General features: G+C 41.1%; 1 protein-coding gene across 2 annotated transcripts in view; it reads left to right on the forward strand.

The window, feature by feature from the left end:
* LOC135233108 (mediator of RNA polymerase II transcription subunit 13-like) overlaps nucleotides 1-16,496 on the forward strand; it is a 149,872-nt gene that overhangs the window by 77,115 nt on the left and 56,261 nt on the right. For both annotated transcript variants that reach the window (XM_064296305.1, XM_064296306.1), the window contains exons 3-4: nucleotides 11,644-11,728; nucleotides 12,533-12,616. In XM_064296305.1, the coding sequence (XP_064152375.1) occupies nucleotides 11,644-11,728; nucleotides 12,533-12,616 (169 nt within the window). The remainder of the gene's footprint in view (nucleotides 1-11,643; nucleotides 11,729-12,532; nucleotides 12,617-16,496) is intronic.

Below are 16,496 nucleotides of genomic sequence, written 5' to 3' on the forward strand. Positions count from 1 at the left end.
AAAACAATCCTAAGATATAAAAAGCATAAAACAAGTATACGAAATATAAAAGAAATATAAAATAATAACAATGGTGTTAAAATAAAAAGGTGAAATTAATTGAAAGCATGATCATAAAAATGGGTTTTGAGCTGTTTCTTAAAACTATCAACAGAGGTTGCTTGTCTTATTTGTAATGGGAGTTTGTTCCAAACCTTCGGTGCATAAGAACAGAAAGCTGCTTCACCATACTTTTTGTCATTCATTCATTTTCTGCTGCACTCTTCTTTTCAGCAAGGTTGCTTTACTTTACTTTGGTTTTACTTTTACTTTGTTACATTACATTACATTCATTTGGCAGACGCTTTTATCCAAAGCGACGTACAAAAAAAGTGCATTTCATGGTCGTAGACAACTGCTGAACACGGGTTCAGTAAGGTACAATACTTATTTTGTACAGCTATTTCTAGCCGAGAACAATGAACACTATTCTGGCCTAACATCTGCAAAGCCAACTAGGCAGAAGAATAAGCTACAGTATTAGGACAAATACAAATTACCAAGGAGTGCAGGGATGGGGCAACATGTAACAAGTGACAGGAAAAAGGGTTGTTTTCTTTTTTTTTTTTATTCTAAAAGAGTGAAATATACAGCGTGGTGGTGGTTAGTCTAGGTATAGTCTGAAGAGATGAGTCTTCAGGCCACGGCGGAAGATGGGTAGTGAGGGGGAGGTTCGGAGAGGGACGGGGAGTTCGTTCCACCACTGGGGAGCTAGGGTGGAGAAGCTCTATGATCCCTTTGTGCGAGTGGGAGGGGTTACAAGGCGCCCTACTGCCGCAGAGCGGAGTGGTCGAGCAGGCACATAGAATTGAGTCATGTCCTGCAAGTAGATGGAGGCTGTCCTGTTGGCAGCAGTGTAGGCAAGGGTCAGGGCTTTGAACCGGATCCTGGCAGCGACCGGTAGCCAGTGAAGTGATCGCAGCAGAGGAGTGACGTGGGAGAATTTGGGGAGGTTGTAGATGAGTCGAGCAGCGGCATTCTGAATCATCTGTAGTGGCTGTATGGCACAAGCTGGCAGGCTTGCAAGGAGAGAGTTGCGGTAATCAAGGCGAGAGGTCAGCATAGCCTGGACGAGCAGCTGGGTGGAGTGCGTCGTCAGGTATGGTCAAATCCTCCTTATGTTGTACAGGAGGAATCTGCAGGACCGTGATGTTGCCTTGATGTGCTCCTTGAGGTCCAGTTAGTCATCCAGGACCACCCCCAAGCTCTTGGCAGAGTGAGAGGCAGTCACTGTGGTGCCATCAACCGTGATTGAGAGTTCACGAAGCAAGGAGGTCTTGCACGGGAAGAAGAGCAGCTCAGTTTTGTTGAGGTTGAGCTTCAGATGGTGGCTGGCCATCCAGGTGGAGATGTCAGCCAGACAGGAAGAGATCTTATCATTGACCTGGGTGGCCGAGGGGGGGAAAGAAAAGATTGTTGTGTGTCATCTGCATAACAATGATAGGAAAAGCCATGTGAATTAATGACTGAACCAAGAGATCTGGTGTCTAAGGAGAACAGCAGAGGACCCAGTACAGATCCCTGCGGCACTCCCGTAACAAGTGGATGAGAAGCAGAGGCAGACCCCTTCCAGGTGACCTGGTAGGTCCTATCTGCAAGATAGGAAGCGAACCAAGACAGGGCAGTCCCGGCAATTCCCATCCCAGCCAAGGTGGAGAGGAGTATTTTATGGTTGACCGTGTCAAAAGCTGCAGACAGGTCAAGAAGGATCAGGACAGAGGAGAGGCGTGAGGCTCTTGCAGTGGCAAGTGCCTCCGTCACAGCTAGGAGCGCAGTCTTTGTTGAGTGCCCGGATCGGAAGCCAGACTGGTGAGGGTCTAGCAGGTTGTTCTGATGGAGAAAAGAGGTTAATTGTTTAAGAACTGCTCGTTCAAGGGTTTTGGACAGAAAGGGTAGAAGCGATCGGTCGATAATTCGTTACATCGGAGGGTCAAGGTGGGTTTTTGAAGTGGGGTAACACGAGCCATCTTAAAATCAGAGGGAACATGACCAGAGGAGAGAGAGGAATTAACAATGGAGGACAGATAGGGAAGGAGCTCGCTGGAAATGGATTGGAGAACTTTAGATGGGATGGGGTCGAGTGGACAGGTGGTTGCAGAATGAGAGGTGATGAGTTGTAATACATCGGAGTCCTCCAGCATTTCAAAGGAGGTCAGTGTGGCTGTGGGTTTGTCCCGGGGGGTTGGGGGGCTCACTGGATGGGCGAAGGAGTTCCGGATTGTAGCCACCTTTCCTTCAAAGGCGGCCAGAAAGGACTTTGTCCTCTCGTGGACTCATTCTCTTTGTCTGCGTGCATGTTCCCAGTCTCAGTCCCATACCACTGAGAAGAGCAGTGGCATCATGTCCATACAAATTAATGGGGCATGTATCCCCTCAGATGTTTAAATTCTGGCCTCTCTCAGATATAAAATTAACATTTTTTTAGATTTGTCATTTGTCATATTCATGATGACGCAATATGAGTCAAAAGTAGGCTATTCTGAATATAGCACAGAACGTACTACAGTAAACACCTAATTGCCTTTCCCCCTTGTTGCCAGTTCCTCCCACAAGTCAGTTGGCATCAGAGATGATAAAACAGTCAGAAGATATTACCTCAATGGGACAGGGTTTTACATTAGAACCAGATAGAAATGAGAGGATGTGGTGACATCTTAGCATAAGAAAATCTTTGTTGGTACCTGAATCAGCGCATATTGAGTTACAGTAGCTCTGTCAGTCAGTTGGCAAGCTGGAGTGGAGAGTATTTCAAGTCGCTGTCTGAAAAGGTGGCAAAACAAACAAAAATAATTAATTCAATCATCTTTCAGTTCCCTTTGCAAAATATCTTGTTAGCTTGATTGCTGGTCATCTAGTTAGTAAAATTACCTTTCTGTTGTTTTATACTGTTCATTCGGCTATACCGTCAATTACTACTAGCCAGCTAATATTTGCTATCTAGTCAGCTAGTGTGGCAGGACAGATGTTTTTAGATGTTAGCGTGCTAATGCTGCACTTGGCTCCATCTTTTTTGTCCATTTTTTCTGATCTTATGGTCATTGCAATTGAGGCAGAGAGGACAGAATCAGTGAACTGAGAGAGAATGAGGGATGCCTTTTGGAGGCGTTAAGGTAGGCACCTAAGACCCTTTTCGTAACTCCTTCACATGACATAAAGCAAGAACATTTGTACTGTTTACAATACTATCATCTATATTAGTTTATATGCATAACTTGGGTAGAAATAAAGTGCCACAAATGCAATTATTTTGGCAAACAACGCAAAAATTAAGTTGTTCTCCTTTAGTTTGAGAGATCCCATAGAGAAAACAGGTAAAACTATACATGTCCTGGATCAGAAACATCTTGCCCATAAGTATGCTGAATCTGAGGATGATAAGCAGAACTACTAAATATCTTTGAAGCAAAGAGTAAGCAGTGTACCCTGGTGTCCCTTAGTGTCTCCAAATCTATCCAAAATTTCTAAATTGTGCATTGCTGAGAATCAAAACATGTATTTCACTACAGATCAACTGTCTTTCCATCAGTACAGAGGTCTAAGATATCTATGGGTCCAGAAACATATCCATAATCTTTCTAAAAATGAATAAAATATTTTTATTATATTATAAATGATACAAAACTGCCCTTTATGGTGATTTAAGATGAAACATTGCTATAACATTGAAAACGTAATGAAAAAAGATTGTGACTCACTGTGGTAAACATACCTAAATGTGGAATCATTCACTCTCGTATATTTTTCTATACTGTACAGTGTATAATGTTTTGTTACATGGGGATGGGACGACATTAAAACAATATTCCACCATCACAAAAGTTTTGGCGATGTTCCAGCTTCATGTTAAATTGGTACATGAAACATAACACGTCTGAGCTACCTCAGGTTGTGTTAACTTAGTGAATGACTTGCAATATTTGACTACTTTTGAATTAGCATTCTGCAGAGTTCTCGTCGGAGAACTGCGGGCGAAGATTTTGTGTGCTGGTCATAGTCAGTATTAAATGCAGCTCCCAATTCTGGGTGTGAGCATGTGTTGACAATACTGTATACAGGCTGTGAGAATGTAAGGGTGCTGTTTGTTTAGGTACAAACTTTCTTAACTGTGAGCTGGTGAATGTGCATACATGTACATTTAAATGCATGCTCATGTTTGTATGTGTGTCAGAGCCTTGGGGGGAATATTATAGAATGCAGAGGGGTTTGAGTAGTGACTGGGGTGAAACACAGCACTAAACCTCCATGAGCCAAAGGCAGAAATTAGATAAAATCCGTATTTAATTCCTGCTGGAAATTAAAGAGGTGAATGCTGGATTTCCAAGGCCTGAGGGATCCAAGAACATTTGGGCAAGTGCCAGTGGCCACCATGCTCTTCCGCACAGGGTACCCAAGTTGTTTTGCTCTTATTTGCAGCAGGTTTATGTCCTTTTGCTTTCACACAATATACTTCGCAGCCAAGCAAGTCTACTTCAAAACAGACTGTTGTATGCACACTGGATGCAGTAGACTTCCACACTTCTGTCTGTGAACAACACATCTGTCTGCATCGATAATAAGGAAGTGAATGCCTGTATGGAGCATGGAAAAATTAAGAATATTGTGTGAATTAACAAAGTTATTAACAAAGTTAATTAATAATGTAAATGACATGCAAAGTAATGCTGCATCAGATCAGTCCAGAGATTACAAAGTGGAGAAAATAGGTAAAGTATTTTTTTTTAAATTCAATCTTATCCATGAATGCTGATTTATAAAAAGTGTCATGATGGATTAGGTTTTCAGAGGGGCAGAAATGTAAAAAGCTGCCCTACGAGCCAACAGATCACCTTCAAAATCACACAATTAGAAAACTGATGCATAATGTATTGCCAAAAAACGTATCTAATTATCTAAATAAGCACGAAAAGATAGACTGCCCAAGCCAGCCAGTTCTGTCATAACGGTGTTATGGATTTTGTTGACTTAGGATGTCCAACCATAATAGTTGAGGTATATATAAGCACATCTAAGGGATAGATGGGATGGAGGCCACTAAAATGCACTCCCAGAGGACCTCCACACAACTGGAGCAGGCTATAACTATTCTGTGAAAGCTACATTTTTTCAGGAACAGGTAGCAGCAGGCCATGAAGTTAGGCAACCAGATGAGAAGGATGAAGTGGCGGGGTTTGCTTGACACCACCAAAATCAGCCTGACTGCTCATCTGGGACAGAAAAAACTTCATACTTTGGCTGGAATTACAGGGAAGGTGTGAGTAGAGATGAGCTTCAGTGACTCATCACTGCATATGGGAAGAGTGGATAGAGCCAAATTTCCTGTCAGTGGAGATAGACCCAGAGTTATGGAAGAAAGGGGCAGGTGATGAGCACCTGTGCTAATGAGGATGGTTTAGCAGATGTGTGGCACACCATGAATAGAGGCGTCTCCCTTGCGCATTATCTAGCTGGAGTGGGAGGGTTAGGGAGGAAAGAAGAGAATAGGAGGAATGGGGGGTGGTGGATAGATGTTGGGAACTGTTCTTATAGCCAGTGTTGCCATGGTTACTCAGGAGTTCTGGAGGGTAAGTACATTTCATTCACTTGACTGAGAAGCAAAGGGAGAGAGGAAAGCAACAACAAAACAAACCTCAGCCGAGACCTGCTTCTGAGTCTCCCCACTTGCCTTTTAATCCAGCCTGTGTTTCAGTTTGATACCTCTACTTCAGCAAACAGACATCCACTTTCCTTTCTTTATAAAATACTTCAGGAAATAAATAATCTCAGTGGCCTACTGAGCTATATTGTAATGTTCCAACAAGTGAAATGTATGTATTTGCTTTATTAATGTGGAATCAACTAAATTTCTAAACGGATATTTTTATTTCCAAAAAAATTGTAAATTTTTTAAATGTAAAAATTATTGACACCCTTTTTTTAGCGCTTGGTGGATAACAGTTGCAAGGATAACAGTACCAAGATTTTTCTATGAAGTCTTTTGAAATTGGAGAACACCAAGTAGGGAAGGGATCTTAAACCTTCCCTCCATACAGAGTCTTTCCAGATCCTTGGTATTTTTTTATCTGTGCTTATGGACTGCCCTCTTCAGTTTAAACCACAGGTTTATCATTGAAGCCCGGAGGCTGAGATGGCCATTGAAAAATGTTGATTTTCTGGCAAATAAACCATTGTTTTTAAAAATTAAAAGTGCTTGGGAGATCCTCTCACAGCCAAGTTTCAGTCAGAGGCCTCCAGGTTTTTGGCTATATGGTTTTTGACTTGTCGTTAATAATACCATTGGAAGCAAAATGGTCCCATGGCATCAGAGATTCATCACCATATTTAATAGTAACTATAAGGTTAATCTCTGTATACACATCTTTATAATATCTACTACTGTTGAAAAAAGAGCTCTACATCTACATCTCATTACAATCCAAGTGGCAATAGCATTTAACAAACTACAGGGACTTCTATTTTTTGACTGCCATCAGTAGAGGTTTGTTTATGGTGACCCTTCCAAATAGCACTATTGACATGGAGAGGAGATAGCATTTAATTGTACATTTAGAGACTTGGTGACTCTAAGATGTTACTTTTTCTTTGCTTCCTGAACCTTCTTCCTCACTGTGCATGGGAGTAAGATAATTACACTTGCACTTACAGTATCTAACTGTAATTACACTTACAGTATCTAACTGGCAAGTTTACTACTGTTCCAAAGGTTGTCATTTGTCTGATTTTTATAGGTCAACAACTATTTTTTTTTTCTTTTCATATATAAGTTGTCTTGTTCCAATGTAAATGGACTGCATTTATATAGCGCTTTTATCCAAAGCGCTTTACTATTGATGCTTCGATTTCACCAGAGCAATTAGGGTTAGGTGTCTTGCTGAAGGACACTTCGACATGCCCCGGGCGGGGGATCGAACCGGCAACCCTCCGACTGCCAGACAAGCGCTCTTACCTCCTGAGCTATGTCGCCCCAATGTGATGGATGACAAATGAACTTTACATGCATGCTGCCTTAGATTTATATACCGGTGAAACTGGAAGGCTTAAACAGGTATGATGGCACATTTAAGGTGCACACAAACTCTAAATGCTCTCAGGGTCTGTCACAGGGCTTTTTGGCAAACTCCAGCATGACTTACTGTTGGCCTTTCACAGGAGTGGCTTCTGTCTAACCATTGTCCCAAAGAGGCCATATCTATGAAGTGCTGAAATATTTCCGATCTCTGCACAGTTTATCCCAATATCGGTCAATGAGCTCTGCAACTTCATTGGTGTTATAGCTGACCTCTTAATCACTCCTCTGACAGTTGCTCTTGCCTCTAGCCTAGTCTGTGTAGTGTATGCTTATGCAATGTTTAAAACATTTTATTATTTTAATTACTCTAGTGCTCCTAGTAAGGTTCAAATGCGTGCCAGTGTTTTAAGAACATTTGCCAGCTTTTTGCCTCCTAGCAAATTCATCTCAAAGTTCCACTGAAAGTTTGTTGGGCTTCATGACCGCATGACTGATTTGATTTACTGTTTCAGTTGTGAGACCTCACAAATTTGGTTTTATTCTGCAAAACCAACATTCATGCAGTCATTATTCTGCAATCATGCAGTTTAACAAGTGGGGACTTGAAATCAAGATAGGTGGACCTTCCAGGTCATATCTCCTGACAGTTTTGGCCCCCTGGTGGTAGAATGTGCTTCCCACTGCAGTCAGAACAGAACAATCCCTCCCAATGTTTGACATAGACAGAAGACTCACCTCTTCGGATTGGGTTATTGCTCACCTGAGCACTTTTAGATATTCTTATTTTTCACTTTCCCTGGATTTCCCTGGATACCTGTCTCATCATCTTTTTTTTTTGTTCAATAGAAATTTGTGTTTCTTAGGTTGATATTACATTTTGTAGGGCTGTCAACATTGGCCAAAAATTTGAATATATTTTGCTGAATTACAAGCCAGAATCTTTGGGCTGTGTTAATTGTGCATTATTTCCACAAGATGGCAAACCAATAGGAGAGGCATTGAAAAAATTGTTAACATGATCATTCAAAATGGCTTTTAATACCTACTTACAGCACATTTTTACGAACATTTTCTTTAAATTCATTTAAGGCACACAATTTTGATAAATGTGATGAAAAATTATTTTGACCCTGACTGATAATTTACAGTAAAGTGCTATTAAAAACTGGAGGCATAGTTTTAATGTTATCCTGCCAAAATGCTATAACTCCCAAAACGCTTGCATAGAAAAAGAAGAAGGTAAACATAACTTAACTGGTTAAGCATTTTGTGCCAATTTGCAGCCTGCTGGTTATTTGCCAAAAACACCAGACAGTCCACTTGCGATGAGGCCAGTGCCAGTCTGCTTTTTATTCACTGTATTCCCAGCAGACGAAAAGATGCATGCCAATCGCACCAAGAAATCATCAGCCATCATTTGACAGCCCTAATGCATAGTGATTATACTATAAATGGGTAATACCAAATTATTCCTGAGGGCAACACTAATGCTCTCCACTACTTTGCTGTATTTTACTCTGGATAACAGTGTTTGCTAAGTGATTGTAATCAATTGGGGGTGAAAATTTGTGAAAGCACCATATATGCTGTATATATATACATCACAGGTGAACTTCTGCCTGGTACTTACTTACAATCACCTGGATTGTGGATATATAGTGAGTTCCATAACGTTTGGGACAGATTAATTATATATATTTTTTGAATTGGCTCTGTCTGTGACCCATAGACATCACCATGTGCTGAGTATCTTCTCTGGTGATGCTTTGCAAGGCCTGTACATCAGCCATTTTCAGCTCCTGCTTGTTTTTTGGGGGGGGGGGGGGGTAGTTTCCTCTTCTCTTCAGCATATGAAACACATGTTCATTTGGATTCAGATTAGGTGAATGACTTATCCAGTCAAGAATTATCCAGTTTTTGGGTTTGAAAAACTTGTTGCTTTAGCAGTATGTTTTGGATGATTGCTGTAGGATGAAGTACCACCCAATGAGTTGGAGACATTTTGTTGAACTAGAGCACACAATATATTTTTGTACACTTCAGAATGAACTCTGCTGCATCTATGAGCAGTTACAGTACATCATTGATGAAGACGAGTGAGCCGGTGCCTGTGGCAGCCATATAGCCATGTTTCACAGATGGGGGGGGGGGGGGGGGGGGGGGGTGATATGGGTGTGATAACTTTTTCATTAAGTGAAAAAATAATTTTAAAATATGTTTTGAGTTTACTCAGTTTACCTTTGTCTAATATTATGTTTTGTTTAAAGATCTGAAACCATTCATTATGACAAATATGCAATAATAGAGGGAATCAGGCAAATAAGGGCACTGTATGGGTGCATTTTATACACTGATGTATCTTGATCAAAAATTTTTAATCAACTAAAATCAACTAAATCATTGATTTTTTACATTTTATTGAGGTTCAAATCATTTTTTTAATAGGACTTTCTTTTTATGATCAACTCAGCTAACTCCACTCTGAAAAATAATATACAGTATATAATTACAGTATTTTAAAACATCAAAATTTCTTCCTTGGCAAAGTACTCAACCTCCTTCCTTTGGAAAACATAAATTAGTTCAGGTGCAGATTTTATTATTATTTTTTTATGAATAATATGAATGAAATATTCCTGTTTCTGTATTATTTCTCAGGCAGCTGATGAATTGCAAGCGGTTTAGTGGACTGGAATATTGATATCAACACTTTTTCCATTTCTCAGGATTGTATAGTGTAGGTCTATCAACTAGATAGACTTCAGAACTACCGCCCGGTATCTCTCCTCCCTTTCCTATCCAAAACACTGGAACGTGCTGCATCTAACCATCTCTCTGCTTTCTTCTCTGAGAACAACCTGCTTGATCCCCACCAGTCTGGCTTCAGGCCTGGCCACTCGACTGAGACTGCACTCCTCTTGGTCAGTGAGTCACTCCATGCCGCACGAGCAGCCTCCCTCTCCTCTGTCCTGATTCTTCTAGACCTCTCCGCTGCATTTGACACGGTGGACCACTCTACCCTCCTGTCCTCCCTGGCAGCAACAGGGATCCGCGGCACAGTCCTTGACTGGATTGAGTCCTACCTCTCTGACCGCTCCTTCCAGGTTGCCTGGGCGGGTAAGGTATCACCACCCTGTCCCCTCACCACCGGAGTTCCCCAGGGCTCAGTCCTTGGTCCCCTTCTCTTCTCCATGTACACCAGATCCCTTAGCCCTGTAATATCTGCCCATGGCTTGTCCTATCATTCCTATGCCGACGACACGCAACTCTTTCTCTCCTTCTCCCCATCGGACACACAGGTCCCTGCCCGCATCTCCGCTTGCCTGAGGGACATACAGAGCTGGATGGACAATCACCACCTGAAGCTCAACCCAGGAAAGACGGAGCTAATCTTTATTCCTGCTCTATCCTCTCCCCTCCTCGACTTTTCCATTTCCTTAGGGGACACCGTAGTGACATCATCACCCTGCGCCAAGAATCTCGGAGTGATGATGGACAACAGGCTGTCCCTCTCCAACAACATTGCAGCAGTAACCCGGGCATGCAGATTTTTCCTATACAACATCCGCAGAATCCGCCCCTTTCTCACCACCTACTCAACCAGCTCCTGGTCCAAGCAATGGTTCTATCCCGCCTGGACTACTGCAACTCTCTTCTGGCTGGACTACCAGCATCTGCCACCAGACCCCTGCAGCTCATTCAGAATGCTGCGGCTCGTCTGGTCTTCAACCTCCCCAGGCACTCCCACGTAACTCCCCTGCTCACTACCCTCCACTGGCTGCCTGTTATAGCTCGCATCAAATTCAAAACATTGGTCCTAGCATACCAGGCAGTCAAGGGATCAGCCCCAGCATACCTTCACAAGATATTCAAACCCTACATGCCAGCCAGATCCCTCCGTTCTGCTACCTCAGGACGCCTAGCACCTCCCCCTCTTCGCACCTGCACTTCCAGAACACGTCTCCTGTCTGTTCTGGCCCCACGATGGTGGAATGACCTCCCTGTGGAGGTCAGAACAGCTGAGACTGTGAACAATTTCAAACGACGACTGAAGACCCACCTCTTCAGGCTGCACCTCTCTCCATCCCTCCCTTCCCCCCTGTAAATGACTAAACTTAGGGTTGTAACTAGGCAGCTGTTTCATAGGTTACTTAGTTGATGCGCCTGTCTTAACGACTACTTGTATTTTTATTTATTTTTATTTTTCCATAGATTGCGTTGTTGCCGTTCTCGTTGTTAGTGTTAATCAGTTTAACCATCAGGGTCCAAGTTGAACTATGCGGTTGTTCCCTGTACTTGGACCGGTACTTCTCTCTAGGGGTTTCGTCATACTTGTTCCTGGTTATGGTTATACACTTTGTTGTACGTCGCTCTGGATAAGAGCGTCTGCCAAATGCCTGTAATGTAATGTAATGTAACTACACTGTTGTGACTAAAATTCATAATGAAATGAATAATGTAATGCAACAAAATGTAGAAGTTATTAATATGATTATTAAATGGATAAGCTTGGGTATGATTGAGCTTATAGAAGGTTGCTGCATGTTTATGATGTTGGTATTCCTTAACTTGTTCCTATGTTTCTATTCCTATTTTAGAGCCGGAAGAAGGGGTATGGGAGAGTGGATTAACATACGAACGCAGGACATTGCTCTTCAAGGCCATCCACAACTTGCTCGAGAGGTAAAACATCTCTTAGTTATCAGTAAAATTGGTCCATGGGGCAACATCCAGGGGTCAAAGATCAATCACTATGCACCGTAGGTTCTCCCAGGTTCTCTCTTTTGTGAAACATGAGCTGGCAAATTTTATTGAATTCAACTGAAACTATACATTGCACTATTTTGTACTTTTTCCTGTCAGTGTTGCATACCATATATATAGTTTGGTAATTACAGGAGATAGTGAGCTTAAGGACTATACTTTCCTTACTGAACAATATCTGATTAACTCAGCATACAGCTGGCATACCTTGTTATAGCAAACTGCTAAAGCTAAGCAGTTATGGACGTGGTTAACTCTTCGAACAGTGACCTGGAAAAAATTTGGTTGCTGCTGGAAGAGTTACAGGTGTGCCAGTAGAGGGGCGTTCTTCCCTCTGGACCAAACAGACATTCAATGTCCCACCATAGGTGACGTTCTTCAGATGAGACCTTGAATCTCTGATTGACTATGGTTATTAAAGACCTCATGCCACCTTTCAAAACACTACAGGTTTTAGACCCCGAAATGCCTACAAAAAGTGTCTCTCTACATCTGGTCACATTAGACTGCATTGCAAAGCAGAGTGGAGTGGTTCTTGGAGTGACCTAAGCTCCACAAAGAAAGTTGTGACAAAATTATTATCAATACCGATCAGCATTGTGAAATTAGTTTGGAAAAATGGGCCCAAGCCCAAACCGAACTTTAATTGATCAAGAGTCTGAATGCATTAGGGGGACTTGGGACTGAGAACACCTGGTCTAAAGGTCACTCTTATCTCGGCAGATGTCTGATGGAAAAGGACTTCGTGCGGATTGGGAAGTGGTTTGTCAAGCCCTACGAGCCAGAAGAGAAGAACCTCAGTACGAGGTGAGACAAACCTGGTGCTTGTTTAGACTCCACAGTCTGCGCTCAGATGTGAACATGGGAAGTCATTTCTTGGATCTTCAGGAAGTGAAATCATTATTGATTAGTCCCTTTTTCTCAGAATATTAACATATGAGCCTACAGTTCTGGCAACACTGGCCCTCAGATGCTTCATTTCATGTCATGGAGTACTAGGGTAAAAACACACTCTCCAGAAAGGCAATGAGTGTGAGCTTATGCTCTATGACACAAGTAGGAAATTGTGGCAGCTTATAATGGTAGAGCACTGGTGTGTTGATGGAGGTGGGGACGCCAGATCAGCTCACATTCCCATGAGACAGCTTTAGAGATACTGCCATATAGTCTCTACTGGACCAGGTCTGATTGTACTTCATGGGTGTGGATTCTACTGACCTGAATTACGTCTACATTTGATGTGGCAGTATTTCAGATTCCATGCTTAGTGGGGTCTCGGCATACTCAGAATACATCTCAGCAGGCTGTGAGCTTACTTCAGTTTGGTGATTTAAGTTTTGCAAAGATAGATACAGTGACATTCAAAGTTTGGGCACCCCTGGTAAAAAATTACTTGCTTTTTTGAGTCTCTGCAGTGTACAAACTTACACGTGATATATTTCTGAAAATTCACAACTAGCAAAGATACACAATATGAAAAGTATCTGGACACCCCTTTGTCTGGTGCTGTTTTTCATGGTTTAGGCTAGGCCCCTTAGTTCTAGTGAAGGCAAATCTTAATGCAATGACATTCTATATGATTCTGTGCCAAATTTGTGGCAAAAGTTTGGGGGAAGCCCTTTCTTGTTTCAGCATGACAATGACCCCGGGCACACAGGGAGGTCCATATAGAAATAGCATTGTCAAGAGTGATGTGGAAGAACTTGACTGGCCTGAATAGGACACTGACCTCTATCCGATCCAACACCTTTGGGATGAATAGGAAAGCCAACTGTGAGCCAGGCCTAATCTTCAGAGCCTGACCTCACTTATGCTCTTCTGGCTGAATGGAAGCAAATCCATGCAGCAATGCTCAAACATCGATTATATAGCCTTCCCATAAGAGTGGATGAAAACTGTGGAAATATTTTAAGAAAGAGCAAAGAACACCTTGCCAATCATTATGCATGGGGGTGGATCTATTATGTGTTCGGGTTGTGTGGCAGCCAGTGGCACAGGAAATATTGTGTGTGCAGAAGGAAGAATGGATTCCACTAAATATCAGTTTATCTAGAAGCTAATGTCCTAGAGTCAGTGAAGAAATGTGGTTGGATATTTCAACAAAACAAAACAAACCTCAATCAACCATGAACTACCTGAAGGAATGAAAGTTTAAGGTATTGGAATGGCCTCCACAGCCCACAGAATTGAATATTCCTGAAAATCTGTTCTGTGGGGAGATCTCAAACATGCAGCTCATGCAAGAAGACCTATTAATATTTATGAACTAGAAAAGATCTGCAAGGAAGAATTCAAAAAAAAATTCTGAACGTAAGAATAAAAAGTCTGTTTGCTGCCTACAACCTTTGGAAGTTGTGATTTCTGCCAAAGCAGGTGTTACTCAGTACAAACTTTTTTACAGGCCACATTTAGCTTTATTTTTTCAATCTGTTCAATTCAGAAAATGATAATTCTGCATTAAAATTTACAGACACATATTGTGTTTATATTTGTTCCTTGTAACAGGTCATTTTAACTTCTTTTCATGTAGAAAATCAACAGAACTTGCAGTTTGAGCAGGGGTCCCCAAACTTTTGCAAACCACTGTACGTCTATTTAACTGTATCAGTTCAGTCTTATATTTTTGATAATATATGACTACATTTCAAAATGAGCTTCATATTGAAGGTGTTTTAAGTACCTCTGTTGGTAAAGGTGCTCACCACAAGTGTGGGTTACAGTATGTGTAATCACAGGTTCACGCATCCGTTGCCAACTATGACTCATTACTCTGAATTGGTGAGAGAAATTTGATCGCATTTCACTGGAGGCAGGATTGGTTTACCATTCAGTTAGCTCCTTGTGATGATGTGGTATGTGACCACTGGTGAACCGTTCTCACCTGTGAAATATGTAATATGTCTAACCTGTGATAGTACTCCAGTGTTACACTGTACAGTGTTTCCCCTAGTAATGCAACTGGGGATAAGCCCAGGACCTCCCATGAAGGAGTTCTTCACAACCTGCTCTTAAGAGAATTATTGTTTTGGAACATTGGTATTACATACACACTACAACATTTGTTGCAGTGATTGTATTGTAATGGAAATGATTACTGTACATTTCTAAAGTTATTATACAAAACATATGAATAGGTTGCTTAGTTATGGAAATACTTAATACTGATATCAGCAGCATCAACTTCTTGGAGTAGTTTGCATAGGTTAATTGAAGCTATGGTATCTTGCAAGCTAGCCAGTGTTACTGAAAATAATATTGAGTAGTTTAGAATGGCTACATTGTTTATTGCTATAAGATATCTACCGTTACTACAAAATAGCAAAAATGCTAGAATTCAGCTTTATTATCCAACTAAAGTTGAAAAATAGTTCAACAAAGAAAACCAAACAGTGTGGTAGTGGTACTGATTCTGCAAATACCTAAGCAAACGATGCTAAGACTTTGACAGTACTGGAATGAACAACCTTTTTGTTTGTTCCATCTGCATCTTAGGGATTCTAGTTCTGTTTGTTTTTAGTTGCAGTTATGGCTGTAAGTTTTTGAGTTTTCTTTCTATATGATTGCATTCTGGCACTTTTGTATGACTGCAGGCTGATTTTGTTTTTTTATTTTTTAGTACAGGTACAATTAGACTTGTGACTTAATTTTAGCACATATATTTTCAAAGATACGAAAATAATAATTGCATGGTGTTAGTAGCTGATTTTTGTGAAACTATAATTGTACAGGAGATTGCAATCCAATATGCCCCTTTTTAAATAGGCTTGTATTAGCTACTCTATTGGTTTATATAGACAGTTTGGAGTGTTATTTTAAAATGGTGCAGTAATATTTGAGATGTACATGAGTTCCTGTTATCTCATATACATGTGATACAATGTTGAGACAATTAGATTTAAGGCAGAAAAAAATATGTGTACTGATATATGTGAAGTGGGATGTGATTCTATGATTCTATGTATTTTAGTCTTAAAACTCTTTCATACTCCTTTTCACCTATGCAACCTGTGAAGCAACTTAACTAAAAGTGAACAAAGCAATCTCACATCTCATTTTACACATTCTCAAAAAAATCTCTTCTCTAAAATGTTGTACTCTGTTCCAAATGCAAAATATTATTCTGCACAAAGAAGGCACATTTTTCTCAGGAGTTAATTGCAATATTTGATTCCATTATTCTTCTCCATATTTCATATCTTACTTAACATGCTAGTAGAACAGAATTGCCATTAGAATATGAGTTGAGAGTGAGAGAAAGAATGAAAAATGCAAGATGGAAGCTGGAAGGGAGAAAGGTCATAAGCCTCTCTATGCAGCAGTTTAGATAAGCACACATTGAACATCACCTGAGAGCCAGAGTGAGATAAAGAGAGACACAGGAAGGGCATATTGGCCTGCTCTGCTTGAGCTACTAAGTCAAAGGGAGGCAAAAGAAAGAAAGAGGGTAAAAGAGCCCCACTGCTGGGACTAGTGAGGCAGGCAGGCAAGGGTGCAATTTACAGGGGGGGTAGGGGGGTTACAACATGCAACAACCCCCCACCCCTCTGTATATTTCAAAACAGGCCAAATAACCCTCCAATAACAAATAATTAATTTCATATAATAAAGATGGGAATTTAAAGATGTGATTAGTATATACTGATCAGTAAGTAGGGGTTGATCATGGAAGTCGCAGGTGCCACGAATA

Source organism: Anguilla rostrata, chromosome 10, assembly GCF_018555375.3.
Source record: "Anguilla rostrata isolate EN2019 chromosome 10, ASM1855537v3, whole genome shotgun sequence".
Classification (NCBI taxonomy): domain Eukaryota; kingdom Metazoa; phylum Chordata; class Actinopteri; order Anguilliformes; family Anguillidae; genus Anguilla; species Anguilla rostrata.